At 63.1% G+C, this 14,133-nt stretch overlaps 1 protein-coding gene across 2 annotated transcripts in view; it reads left to right on the top strand.

The window, feature by feature from the left end:
• Positions 1-14,133, top strand: part of KCNN3 (potassium calcium-activated channel subfamily N member 3) — a gene marked incomplete at both ends in the record, with an annotated part of 118,692 nt that overhangs the window by 33,708 nt on the left and 70,851 nt on the right. For both annotated transcript variants that reach the window (XM_080824854.1, XM_080824853.1), the window contains one exon: positions 49-144. In XM_080824854.1, the coding sequence (XP_080680980.1) occupies positions 49-144 (96 nt within the window). The remainder of the gene's footprint in view (positions 1-48; positions 145-14,133) is intronic.

The raw sequence follows: 14,133 nt of genomic DNA, 5'->3' as shown, positions 1-14,133 counted from the left end.
CTGGCCCCCTTCCTGACTGTCCTAATTCTCGTTTCATTTCTCCCGCAGGACTCCATGTTCTCATTGGCCCTGAAATGCCTTATCAGTCTGTCCACCGTCATCCTCTTGGGTCTGATCGTCGCCTACCACACGCGGGAGGTCCAGGTATGTGCCGCCTCCCCCCCGCCCCAAGGGCGTCGGACATCAGGGTTCTTCCCTTCCGGGTTGGACCCTCACGAGGGAGGGAACTGGGGTGGCCCTGCGCCTTCAGAACGTTTGTGACGGCCTCTTCATCTGGGGATCCCAGAGGCGAACATGGCCTCAGATCTGGGGGGCAGCCCCGGTCAGGACCCTCACCAGGCAGCGTGAGAGCCCCGTACTTCTTCTGTCTCTCACCGGACAGTTCCAGGGCTTGAACCAGCGACCTCCCGACCCGACCGAGGCAACCCCATCTCTTGTCCCCATACACGCACACATATGCATGCACACACGCGCGCAGGTGCACAGCTCCAGATACCACCAGCACTCTGTGTGTCTCAGTGGTGTGGCCTTTATGCCCCTGGACCCTGAAGGCTGGGGAGGCGTCGCTTTCTCAGTGGAATGCGAGTCTGACGTGGGTAAGGGGCCGCTGTTTCTCGCTGCTCAGAAGTAACTCGGCCCCCGGAGAAGTATCGGGTGGGCCTCTGGGTGCACATCCAGGCCGGAGCCAGGCAGCCTCTCTGGGCCGGGGTGGGAGGCAGGAGTGAGGAGACCTGCAGCAACTTCTCAGGACCCTGGCCCCCGCCGCCGGGCCCCCTCCGCCGCAGGCTGGGTCACTCTAGCACTCCAGATGCTTTTCCTCCCGTGCTTGGGAGTCTGGACAGGATCCCCGTCCCAGGGCTGGGGGAGCACGGCCAGTTACACATCTGGGCTGCGGGCGACAGATGGACAAAGAGCAGAGCTCACCATCAGAAAAACTGGGCTGAGTCCCTGCTGGGATCTCGTCCCACAGTGAGTCCTTGGCCAGCCATGACCTTCCTCCGTCTGTCTGGAACACCTTTGGCAGAGGACAGGACCAGGAGTGCTCTGTGAGCCGGAAACGTCATGCACATCTCGTCCCCATTGTAGTGGGGCTTCTCGGACGGGGCTGGCCGCTCAGGCAGATGCTCTCAGAGGCGTCCATGGCCCTGGGTCGGCTGGCAGGGCTCCCGGCTGCGGATGACCCGAGGACACGGGTCTGGAAGCCGCACCTCTCCGGACTCACAGGCGCTCAGACAGAACGTGTGCACCGAGGGCTGCGTCTGCACACCACGATGGTCTGTCAGGGGCTCGGAGCTGCGTGGAGCTGGGGGCCTTTGGCCCTGACCGCTGTCCAGTCAGCCCCCTGCAGAGGCCACGACGGGCCGGAGGGCCCAGGTTCTCCCCAAACCTGCTGTGGGGGCCAGGGGTTCCCTTGACGCCTCTGAACCCCTGTATTGTCATCTGGAGGGAGCCCGTTTGCTACCTATCGACCTGGCCTGGGTGGGAGGGGTCACCCAGGCCCAAGAAGGAAGCCAGAAGCCTGGAGCTCAGCGGGGACCCGGCTTGAGGGAGAGGGCACGGGGAGCGGGCCGCAGCCTCTGCCCTATGCTGGGGTTCCCGCTCCAGGCGATGGGACTGTGAGAGCAGGCGCCCCATCTTCTAATTCCTGTGGGGTCCGTGTTCCCAGCTCAGGCCGCAGCCACGGTTTCAGAGCTGGCCCAGCCCGGCCCGGCCCCGCGCCCACAGCTCACTCGGTGCCCTCTCCGCTTTGCCCAAATTACGGGCAGTAGGGGACGCTGTTCTGGGCACTTATTTCAGCCTTCAGTTTGGAGAAACAGTGAAACTAGTGGCACTGAGTCCTGGCTCCGACACCTCGGCTTGCATGACCTGGGGTCAGTGACAGCTTCTCCGGGCCTCAGTTTCCCCATGTGAAGTATGGATGTGCCCTCACCCACTTTGCTGGACCCTGAGAGGGGGTACCAGTGGAGTCCAGGGCAGGTGTCTATGAAATGGAAGCTGTTGTGTTCCTGTGACCTCTGTTCTGCGCTCCCCCCGGGTGGACGACCCTCCCCCCTGCAGCCCCGCCTCGGCCCCGGCTTGCCTGGGCTCTCAGCCGCCAGAGCTGTGCCCCGTGGTCCCGTGCCCACCCCCCCAGGTCCTGTGGGGAGTCACCAGTCCCTGCTCCCTCTGTCCCCCTGCCTTTCCAGTGAAACGATTTCTGCATGGAGCTGGACCTTCTCGTGCCCGAGGGACGCGGGGCTGGTTTGGGTCCTGGCAGTCGGCATGGGGACAGCTGGCTCCTGCGGGGCTCCCTAGGACGCACCCTGCCCGACCACACTGCAGTTGCCTGTTCTGTGTGTTTCTCCCCAGACTTAGGGATGGTGATGTCACGAATCTTTGCCTGTCCAGGGGCCACGGTGACTGACAGAGCAGGCGTCTGCGGCGTCTGAGTAAAGGGGCACTAGATTCCAAGCAGTTGGGACTCTTCCTCGGCCTGTGGTCTTGGGCTTCGGTGTCCCCATCTGTTAAGGGGGGACCCTAAGCGTCCTCCTTCTGTATTGCTCTGGTTTAGGTTTGGGCGCAGCAGCTGCGGGGGGAGGGCAGCGCTGGGAACACTGCAGGGGTGGGGCCCGGCTCCTCAGAGGTGGGGCGGCAGGTGCCTCTGCGAAGGGCGCCCACCGCGTCCCTTGGCCGCACCAGCTGCGGGGGACGAGGCTTGGACACATGACCCTGTGGGGCACCGCCCTCCCCGCCCTGGACATTCGCATCCGGGCCCGGCCCTGGCACGTGGGAGGCCGGGGTGCCTTCTGGACCCGTTCCCCTCCTGTCAGTCCGGATGGCTTGTGTCTTCGAGGGAGAATTCTGAAACTGGGTAGCTCTGAACCCTGGCGTCGTGGAGCCTCAGGCTTGCAAGGCTCCCGGAGATGGGAGGTGGGCTTGGAAGGCCCACCGAGGGGGGCTCCCGTCGAGGGGAGCTCTCTGCTGGTGAAGGGTGGCTCTCCGCGATGGGCAGCACGGGTTCTTGGAAAGTCTGCCCTCCGCCGAGGGGAAGGCGGCCTTGCGGGAACGTCTGCTCGCCCCGAGCAGGGGGCGTGGGGGCCCGGGGCTCCCACAGGGCAGCTCTGTCGTCGGGAAGCGGCCACCCCATTCCTCCTCAGGTTCTTCTGCCTGGCTTTCGGGCGCAGGGAGAGTTCAGAGCCCCAGGCGTCTGTACGCATAAAAACAAGGCGTTTCATTTATTTACCAAAACTCCGACAATAGCGCTCTCCCTGGGGGAGCCCAGACCCGGTCTGGCATCACCCCCCAGCCCCCGGCAGCGCCTGTCCCCGTCCCGGGGCTGCAGCCCTGCTATTAGAGGCCACTGGCGCCGACGCACCAGACTCCTGCTTGTCCCCCGCTCTCGCACTGGCCACACACGCAGTGGGGTCCACTCTGTGCCGCGTCTGGCACAGGAGCCCGGTGCTCGGCGCTGGGAACCCCGGAATCACCTTTGCTCCTGAAGACGTGACTGCCCTTGAGCGAAGCCGTGGCTCCCGCTAAGGCCTCTGGTCCCACCCGGAAGGCAGGGTGGCGGCTTGCAGGGAATGTGGGCTGTTGGGTAGCCGGGTGTGGGTTCAAATCGGGCTCTTTGTCACATTTTCGTGTCTCTGGTGGCCTTAAGGGAGTTACTTAATCCCTCTTAGTCAATGTCCTTTCTGCAAAATGAAGCTGATAATAGTGCCCACAACAAAGGGTTGTTGTGTGTGAAAGTTTGTGCAAAACACCGCAAAACAAACCAAGGCCTAGAGAGGGAAACGGCAGCGTGCACCCCACTGTCTCTAGGACAAGGTCCTCGGCGAGAGGATGTGGATCCGTGGAGTACGGCAGCCCCAGTGGGAAGCTGTGTGTCCCAGCTTGGTGATGACCTAACCGGGCAAGACGCGAGCCAGGACAGGAAGGACTGTGCATGAGGGAGTCGAGCAGTGAAAGTGCCCAGACTTGGTCACCGGTTGGGATGGAGGTGCTGTCTGCAGAGAGGGGAGGCGTCTCCCTGCAGCTTGGGTAGCTCAGGGGCTCGGAGTGCCATTCAGACTGAAGCCCCAGAAGGAGCCGGAGGTGGGCGTGATCACCAGGTCAGTTTGCGGAGTCTGAGGTCTGGCAGGGGAGGGCAGGGAGGAACATAGCTGTCTCCAGGCCTGGGCTGCGCAGGCCCCCGGTGGCGGGGCGGTGGTTGAGAGGAGAGACACGGCAGACCGCCGGAGGAGAAGGAACAGTCAGGGAGGCCAGAGGAGACCCAGGAGGCCCAGGAGGCCGAGGAGCTGGGGACATGGGTCACGGGCATTGGGCTGGGGCAGGGTCCCTGTGCCCCTCCTCCACTGGGCAGGGCAGTCGCAGGGCAGTGGTGGAGTGAGACGGGGAGTGCAGGCCAGTCTTGGGGCTAACATGTTTGGTTGCAGGAAGCCAGAGTGGCGGCTGGAGAGGACACACTGCTAAGGGAGGGGTGTCTGGTCCGCTTTTACAGAGACTGCACGTGTCCGTCAGCTGCCAGGAAGGGGCCAGTCGGGAGGGCGAGGAAATGATGGGCCAGGTTCTGGTCCAGGAGCCGGCAGGAGTGGGGGGCTCGCTCTCCTGGGGAGGAGCCTGTGGGAGGTGGCGCTTGCTCTCGCAGGGAGGAGCCTGCAGGAGTGGGCGGGGCTAGGTCTCTGGGGGAGGAGCCTGAGGGAGGCAGGCGTTGCTCTCGCAGGGAGGAGCCTGCAGGAGTGGGCGGGGCTAGGTCTCGGGGAGGAGCCTGAGGGGGCGGGGCTTGCTCTCATGGGGAGGAGCCTGCTGGAGTGGGCGGGGCTAGGTCTCTGGGGGAGGAGCCTGAGGGAGGCAGGTGTTGCTCTCGCAGGGAGGAGCCTGCAGGAGTGGGCGGGGCTAGGTCTCTGGGGGAGGAGCCTGAGGGAGGCAGGTGTTGCTCTCGCAGGGAGCCTGCAGGAGTGGGCGGGGCTAGGTCTCTGGGGGAGGAGCCTGAGGGAGGCAGGTGTTGCTCTCGCAGGGAGCCTGCAGGAGTGGGCGGGGCTAGGTCTCTGGGGGAGGAGCCTGTGGGAGGTGGCGCTTGCTCTCAAGGGGAGGAGCCTGCAGGAGTGGGCGGGGCTAGGTCTCTGGGGGAGGAGCCTGTGGGAGGTGGCGCTTGCTCTCAAGGGGAGGAGCCTGCAGGAGTGGGCGGGGCTAGGTCTCTGGGGGAGGAGCCTGTGGGAGGTGGCGCTTGCTCTCGCGGGGAGGAGCCGGCAGGAGTGGGCGGGGCTAGGTCTCCGGGGGAGGAGCCTGAGGGGCGGGGCTTGCTCTCATGGGGAGGAGCCCGCAGGAAGCGGGGTGCGTTGGGGGGGCTCTCAGCCCCGGGGAGGAGGTGCCCTGGCTGGGAGCCTGGGGCCGGGGTGGGGGGCAGCACCCCCATTCTGGAGGGAGGGGCAGAGCTTTGGTGAAGCCGCAGGGCGGGAAGCTACAGGGCCCAGAGCAGGGGCAGGAGATTCACGGGTCCGGCCCCGCGTGCGCGGGAGCCCCAGGGGCGGTTACTGTGCCTGTGGTTGCGGGTCCGTCCGAAGTCAAAGGACTGAGGCCGCCACTCTTGCTGGGGGCGCGATCTCCTCCAGACCTTCCAGAGGCTTCTAGCCTGCGTCGGGCCCGAGGAACGCAAGGACAGGAGCGAGATGGGGCCTCCAGCCTCACGGGTCGGGACTGGACCTGTGCAACGGGACACTTGGGATTTGGCAAGTGTGTCCCGGTGGGTGTTTCCGTTAAATGCCAGTAAGCTCTCGGCTGACAGGGAAATGACTTCAAATTGTAGGACATACATTATATTCAAGAGAATATCCCCTTACAGAGGGGCTCGCTTCCCGTGGCATGTCGGGGCCACAGGCCTGAGCGCCCTCCTGCGTGTGTCACAGGCCACGCAGGGACACGGCCCTCCGGGCTGCGGGAGGCCTGCCTGGTCCAGATGCTTCGAGGCCCCATGCTGGACGAGTCGGTGGTGTCTCCCGCCGGGGAACGGGAGGATGGTCCAGGCGAGGTCTGGCTCCAGACCCTCACCCTCACTCTCTCGGTGGAGGATGACACCCCCTGAACTCACCCCCACCCCCAGGACTACCTGGTCAGATGCTGGGAATCCAGAAATAATTCAGGCCATTCCCTGCCTTTGGAGACTGTTTGTCCTAGACCTTGACACACAGGGACCAGCCTAAGAAGTGCCATGACATGAGGTATGTGTGACTCTGTGTGGTCACAGAGGGCAAGGCAGGTGTTGCAGGGAGAGGAGGCTCTGGGTGAGTCCCATGTTCATCGGGAGCAGAGACCGGCCTGGAGCATTTCAGGGCAGTGGAGAACGAGGAGAAGGAAAGCGTGTCTGTCCTCCAAGGGACATAGCGGTTGCCTAACCACAGTGGGTTGTGGTCTCTGTCCTCGAAGGCCTCTGGGAGACATTTCCTAGGGGTGGGTGTCTCTGGCTGGCTGGCTGATGGATTTCACTTGCCTTCACTGGCTCCAAGATGGGCCAGTGGCCCAGGCACTCCCTGAGACCCCAAGACCTCCAGGACTGCCCCCGGCCACCCTGGGCCATGAGTTAGGAGCTAGGTTGTCGCTGGCTCCGACCCCTCCATCGAGTGTAGCCCCGTTTTGTGCCGGCACCTGCTCCCTGCTGTGAGTCCGTGCAGAGGGGACGACGTGACTCACTGTTGTGTCCCGGAGCTGGAGCACCTCCCAGAGCAGGTGTCCAGTGAGAACAAAGAAAGGAATGAGGACAAGCATGGGGGCAGGCAGGCGGACGTCTTCTCCCCTCATCTAGGAGAGCAAAGAGCCTCTGTGTGGCCAGCTGACCCCGCGGCCACAGCCCTGTTCTGGCCTCTGTGGCTGTGTGGCTTGGGGCCCGGGTCTGTGAGCCCGCCAACCCTGTGGGGCCTCCTTCCTGACCACCGTCGCGGGTCTGTCCTCTCCCCTGTGCTGCCGGCTGTTGATTGCCATGGTTACCACACTAGCCTGGCAGTCTCCATGTGACATTTTGGGTTTATTTGCTAAATCTTTAAACCCTTGGGTTTAACCCTTCCTGCCCCAAAGAGGGCTTCCCTGCCCTGTGGCCCTCCCGGAGCCTACGGGGCCCGCCTGTGTTGTCTCAGACACCACTACTGACTTTCTGTCACGTCACCTAGAACTGTCACTCTGTCTCGGCGCCTCAACAGGGCGCGTGCAGTGTCTGTCTGCAGGTTCGAAACCATGGCCCTGGCGGAGCCCCAGTGACTCCGGCGGAGGCTCCTCTAGAAGGTTCCTCAGCTCCAGGAGCCCGACACAGGGGGTGTCCTCCGCCCTTGAACCCTCGTGGGGCCCTGTCTCTGTGTGGGGCTATCCGGTGGTCTCGCTCTTCTCCGGCCCCCCTGGCCTCTGTCCAGGAAGGGAGCTGACTCTCACCTCAGAACAGCCTCCAACCTGAGACGGGGAAAATCGTGGACAGTTCTTTGGCTCGAACATCTTAGAGTTTAAAGGGACTCCTGGTACGTCTCTTACAACTATGAACCAGCCCGACATCTAAAAGCTTTTAGGATAATTAGAGTCGGTGACCGGCCTCCCTTCCCAGTGCCACCTCCCCGTCTCCTTCTCTGGGGATGGACGTCCAGTTGCCCGAGGCCCTGGGGCCCAGTGCCCAGCAACACGGCACATTTGGTGTCCCTGTGGGCCTGTGTGTGCCACCCACGACTTTCCCAGGGTTAATCCGTCCCATTTAGTGTCATCATTGCTACTGTTTTCACGTGACGCTCTCCTCCCCGACACGGCAGTTCTCCATCAGGCCTGGGCCCCCAAGGCCAGGGAACCCCTGCCTAGGACTGTGTCTTCTCCTAGCTGCCCCCGTGGCTGTCCCTGCTGTGCCGGTCACCGCGTGGGACTTCGTGGGGATGCCGTGATTCTAAAGACAGCCAGCTCTCCGTGGATTGGGGGAGTGTCTTGTGTTCTGGACGGTTGTCATGCTGTTGGACCACCGAGAAGATTGTGAGTGTTCTAGTGTCCCCAGAAAAAAGATGGTAAAATCACCACTGGTCAAATTCTCCAACACCCAGTCACTGGAGAAGACATGAGCTGGGCCTGGTTTATCTCTGAATTAAAGAAGTCAGGACAGCTGAGTTGAGCAGGGCCCTCTCGCCCTGACCGTGGTGCAGACACTGGCTTGGGGGGTGGTGGTGGGGTGCCAGGGCTGTGGTCTGTAGGCCACATCGTGAGTCTGTCCCTTCAGCGTGCTTATAAAGCACGTGGTGAACCACGCGTAACACCACATGGGCCATTTTGATGGAGTGGACAGCCTCGTCAGTGAGTCCCGCACACGGCCGTGCAGCTGTCCCCGCCGTCCACCCCCAGAGCTGGCCTTGTCTTTCCCTATGTAACCTTACGCCACCGATGGCCCGTGGGCGTGGGCGCCCCCCCCCCCCCAGGCCCCGGCTCCCACCAGCTTGGCCTGTGCAGACGTGAACCTGCCTCCCCTGTCCCCACTCACGGCCCCGCTGCGCCCTGACCCCCAGGTTAGATGGGGAAAGTGGTTTGTAATGTCACGGATGCCTGTGGCGTCCCCTCTGCTTGCTGATCTCCTGTGTGCAGGGCTGAGCCTCTGTGACCTCAGGAAGAGGTCCCGGGAGGTGGGTTCTGTTACCGTCCCTGCTTGGGGGAAGCCAGCCGAGGCCTAGAGGCGAGCGACAGGCCCAGCGTTCTGTGGCAGGCAGGGGGAGGGCTGGGGCCGGGTCAGCCCTGCCCAGCGCTGTGAAGCCTCAGCGCCTCGGGGACAGAGCTCCAACCATGGACCGTGTCTCCTGTCTCCACTCCCACAGGCCCTGTGGCAGCCCGGAATTTGGGCTGAGCCGGGGGGACTCTCCTCCAAAGATGGGCGCAAGTCTCCATGACAGAGCCCGGGGTGGGACGGTGACCAGAACAGAGCGGGCAGCAGCTCCTGGTCCCTCTGCCCCGGCCGCCCCTCTAGCAGGGACCCCAGCCTCTGCTCGGCTCCACGGGGCCCCTCTGCCTGTTAGAAACCCCTTCCTTCTCCCAGTTTCCCTGGGGTCCTCCCCTTGGGTCCAAGGCCAGCCTCAAGATGAGGCCGGGCATCTTCAGGACAGCAATAGCGGTCTGACTTGGGGCCCGGCCTCCCATCCCACCCCTGCCAGGCTGCGGCCTTCCTGGCCGGCCGGCCGGGCCCCCTCCTGGGTCTTGTTCTTTCCTGCCTCTGCCTTCCCAGGGCCCCAGAGCCAAGGCCTGCCTGGAGTGCAGCTGGCCTTCCCCTGAGACGCCGAGCCTCGGCCTGCTGGTGGCCTGGGGTGGGGCCAGGCTTCAGTGGCTTCCTCTTTTCCACCCACACCTCCTTGTCCTTCTGGTTGTCCCACGGTAAGGGTCAGCAGCCTCACCCCCTAGCCTCCCCGGCTGGACCGCCGGGGTCTTCTCCTCCCCAGATGAATCGTCCCCGACCTCCCCGGCGTGGTTAGCAGCCCCGTCTGCCTTGCCCCCTGCTCCCTGCTCAGCCCACTTGGTCTGCACCTGCCAAGGCGTGCGAGCTGGTCAGTACGGAGCGCCACGCACCTGCTTTCGTGCTCTGTTCCCGCAGCCAAGGACGGTTGGCGCCGTTGCCTTGCTCCCAGCTTGGTTGTGAGCACGGAATCTCGTGCTTATGAAAACGCTGTCTGTCGCAGAGCAGCCAAGCCACCGGCTCCCCGTCCCTGTCCCCGGTCTCCCACCCTTGCTTGCGTAGCTGGCATTTTGGGGGGAAATCCCCGTCTTTGGCTTCCCTGTCCGGCAGCCCCCCATTTGCTCAGCTCCTCCCTCTCGCCTGTCCGGGTCTTGTCCGCCTGTTGGGGTCCTCCTTGCCTCCTGTCCTCCTGTGTTTGACATAATCACTTCATCCAAACCATTGACAGAAACCTGGAGCCAGAAACGGCATCTGGGGAGAGACTCTTCCTTTCAGTGGGTTAAAGACAGAAGGAGTGGACAGACAGGAAATCAGGGATTTGCGGATCTTTCTTGTCCCAAGCATTTTGTGGCCTCTGCTTCGGCTGCGGCTTTGTGCTCCCCCCAAGCCCACCCTCCCAGAAGATCTGCTCTCCATTCCCGGAGCCACGCTCCCTGCCGGGGAGGAGCTGTGAGCCGTGGGGTGGCCGCCGCCGCCTGTGGACCCGCTGCCCGCAGGACAGGGTCAGCTCGGCGCCGCCCCACTAGGCTTCACAGCAGCGTGTTTCCACGACAGTCCCAAAGCCGCTCCCGGCCACAGCCACCGGCCCGGCATGACTGCTGACCTGTGGCTCTGCAGGCCGCAGCCCCACGCCCGCATCCACGGCCGGCCACGGCGCGGCCACCCATTCTGACCGGGCGCAGGACGGCCGCGGTCGCTGGGCTGGGCTCCGCGAGGCCGCTCGGAGGGGCTGTGTTCTGCGGTCGCCACCTCAGGCCCCGCCCTGCCCTGGCCTCAGTTCCCTCCTTTGTGCAGCTGGGGCGAGGCTCCTCCTGGCCCTCTCTGGTGCCTCTTGCCGGAATGTGCTAGAAACCTTGTTGGTTTGAGAGCAAAGAGAAATGATCACCACTGTGCGTGGAACTGGGGGGAGGGGTGGGCGGGTGTTTGTCTTCCTGCCGCTGTTAGAAATAGCAACTGTCGTCTGCCGCCTGGAGGACCGGACAAAAGGTGATTATTTCATTTGATTCTGAGCTATTGAAGGTCTGTTCTGAGCCGGGCACCTCGGGGACGGCAAGGTCCCTGCCCTAAACGGGCTTGTGATCTAACGGGGAGATAAGCACTCGAGTCCCACCACCGCCTTGGCCGCCGAGCGCTGGGATGACGCAGGCGGCAGGTGTGGTGGGCACAGCACGGACCCCCGGCTGCCATGCAGGCCGGTTGGGATGGGCCTCCAGGGCTGGGCAAAGCTCCTGGGCTCAGGTGGGATGAGGGGGCTTTAGGGAAAGGGTGTGCTCGGGCAGGTGTGGAGCAGGGAATGGGGGGATGGGTGCCAGGCGGCTGTGGTGCGAAGTGGGCGTTCAGGGGGCTGGCGAGCAGACTGGGGGCAGCCCATCACCCGCATGTAGAGAGGCACAGCCCCATCCACCAGAAGGGGCTCAGGGGTGGGGAAGCAGGGAGCTCATTCCCAGCCACACTAGCAAAGCGTTTTGTGGGTGACTGGGAGGCCTCACTCTCAATGCTGATACCCAGGGTTGTGGGAAGAGCCCCAGCCCCAAGCCAGCACCAGTGCCGACCTACAGCCCAGCATGGGTTAGAGGAAGTGGTGACGGGCCTCCCTCCTTGGGGGATCATTAGGGAGACAGGGGCAGATCCCCGGCACGCTCTGGCTCCCCAGTGAGAGCCCCGGGAAGCACATCTGCTGTCCTCAGGTCCCCCCGGCAGCTCAGGACCTCCCTGGGAGCTGGGGCCTCTTGGAGCCTGTGCTGTGGGATCCTTGCAGACGTGGAGCGGGAACAGAGCTGGTGGGGCTTTACCAGAGGCTCAGAGTTTTACAGTTTTGCTCTTCCCTGAGACTATACTGTTCCACGCGGCCTGGAGACCGAGTGGCCCAAGGCAGGGCGCCTGCGTCCTTGCGCTGTCTGCGGCGGTCCAACTATAGGCTTGGGGATGCGTGGTGGCCCCAAGGCTACCCTCCCACAGTGTGGCGGGTTGGGGTCCTTTCCCCGCGGGGTCAGTGACATCACCCAAGCCTGGTGTGGGGGCTTCTCAATTTGTCATGGGCTGCGAAGGAGTGAGTGCAGGGAGATGGCTTGTCCAGAAGCAGCTGCTGTGGGGCAGGAACCGCCCGTGGCCCCCGCTGCCGTGGCCCCTGCTGCCGTGGCTCCTGCCGCTGGGGCTGGGGCCAGGACACAGGCTTCCTTTCCTTCCTCCCCTCTGAGCTCCTGTGGGCACCGTCCACACCTGCCTGCTTCCGGTGCCGCCCCGTCCTGCCGGCTCTACTGGCTGGCGCGCTCCAGCCGTGCCCTCCTGTCCTATCCGAGCGCATGGTGTCTGTCGCCGTGGGCTGGCTTCGTGTGTGTGGCTTTCAAGTCGAACTGACAGGGCTGAGCTATGCAGCCAGCACCGCCTGGCTGGAAACAGGACCAGGAGGACGCCGAGGGCAGGATCATGCAGCAGAGGACATTCTGATCTGGGTGTCCCTTCAGGGTAAATTTAGTTCCCGGGGCCGGTGCCACATTCCCATGTGGTGGGAGCCGTCCGGGTGGCAGGGCGGGATCGCGTCGTCCGTCACCTGCCCAGTCCGTGCAGCGGCCACAGAGAGCCCAAGGCGTCTGACCGTCACGCAGGGCGCTAGGAAGCCACCTGCCTTGTCTCTGGAGGACTGGCCAGGTCCCCCGCTTGCTCAGGGCTGATGCATCCCGCTCTGGAGCTGGGGTGCGGAGAGGGGGCAGCCCCCCCAGAGGATGGCCACAGGAGATGTGGTGACCGCAGCTAACGGTTCCCAGGCCGTGTTTGCAGACCTCATCTCATTTAACCTTGACACGGCCTCTGGCTTCCCTGCATACATCTGCTGTCCGTCTCCTGCAGGTGCTGTGACAAATTATTATCCATTTAGTGGCTGAAAACAACACACATTTAATGTCACAACTTTCTGGAGGTCTGGAGTCCTGAATGGGTCTCGCTGGACTAAACCCGAGCGGTCACCTGGCGGCAAGCCTCTCGGACTCTGGGGGGCTCCGTCCCCTTGCCTGTCCCCACTCCCAGCCGCTGGCGTCTTCCTCCGTTCTCGCCTCAGTTCTCGGGCATCGACCCCTCCTGCCTCTTGTGGAGGGACCATCGCGCTGTGCCCCCCGGTAAGCAGGGTTCTGTCGCCCGGCTCTACCGGCACCCGATCACCGCGCTAATGCCGCCTGCGCCCACAGTCCTCTTTGCTTGTAGGGTGAACATATTCACAGGTTCTGGGGATTAGGATGTGGGCGTCTAGGGGGCCACTGTCCCCCCATTTGCAGGTGAGGACTCTGTGTTAGATGGCCTGTCCCAAGTCGTGAGCCTGGAGTTGCGTCTGGAGCCACACGGCCTGAGACCCGCCAGCTCTCGCTGAGGTGCCCCAGAAAACCAGGGCAACTCATTCCCCCGGGACGGGCCTGAATGGTGGGGGTGGGGGTGATGGAGGGAGTTTTACTGGTTCGAGTCTCCGCGCAGCGCTGACCCCAGCAGCACAGCCGCTGCTCTGGTGAGTCACTCCGCGCAGGCTCTGGACCAGGGTCCTCAAATTTGGCTGGATCACTCAGCAATCACCCTTTACTTATTTTATTTTATTTTTTGTAAGGATTTATTTATTTAGAGAGAGACTGTGCGAAGGGGGGAGGGGCAGAGGGAGAGAAAATCCCAAGCAGACCCCCCCTTGAGCAGGGAGCCCCGTGTGGGGCCTGACCCTACGACCCCGAGAGCATGACCTCCGTGGAAACCAAGAGGCCAGGGCTTCAGCACCCGAGCCACCCGGGCACCCCAAGCACCGCCCTTTAGAACAGCGCGGCGGCCCACGTCCCTCCCGAGACCGGACCCAGTTGCTTCCGGGAGGCACTGGGCATAGGTTTCCCAGGCTGCACAGGTGATTCTATTTTTTTTTTTAAGATTTTTAATTTATTAATTTGAGACAGAAACAGGGATAGAGAGAGGCAGAAGGAGAAGCGGACTCCTCGCTGAGCTGGGAAGCCCGACATGGGACTCAATCCTGGATCTTCGGGATCATAACCTGAGCCAAAGGCAGACGCTCAGTGACTGAGCCCCCAGGTCCCCCTCCAGGTGACTCTAGACGTAGCAGGATGTGGGGCGAGGCTCTGAGCCTGTCCATGGCCTGCCTGCCCCACAGATGCAGTCTCATGACCGTGGGGACAGTCCCTCTTGCCCCAGACTGAGCTTCATGGCTCTTGTCCTTAGTGGCCGTGTCTCCCCCTTTCCCCCTTGGAAATGGCCGTGCATGGAGGCCCCCCGGGAGTGGGCCTGTTTGCCTCCTGCACCTCTCAGACCCTTGTCAGGGCTGTCCACGGGGCTGACTTGTATTCATTTCCCCTTTGCATGTTCTATTTCTCTGAAGGGTTTCTCCTAGAAAATACAATGAACTGGTTTTTAAGATATCCTCACTGACGTGGAAATTTGGACTGTGAAGCCGACGGCCAGGAAAGAATTCTTGAGACGTCTTTGGTGCAGAAAGGTGGTTTTATTGA

Source organism: Martes martes, assembly GCF_963455335.1.
Source record: "Martes martes genome assembly, chromosome: 15".
Taxonomy (NCBI): domain Eukaryota; kingdom Metazoa; phylum Chordata; class Mammalia; order Carnivora; family Mustelidae; genus Martes; species Martes martes.
Note: the sequence above shows the minus strand (reverse complement) of the source record. Positions and strands in the feature narration are given on the sequence as shown.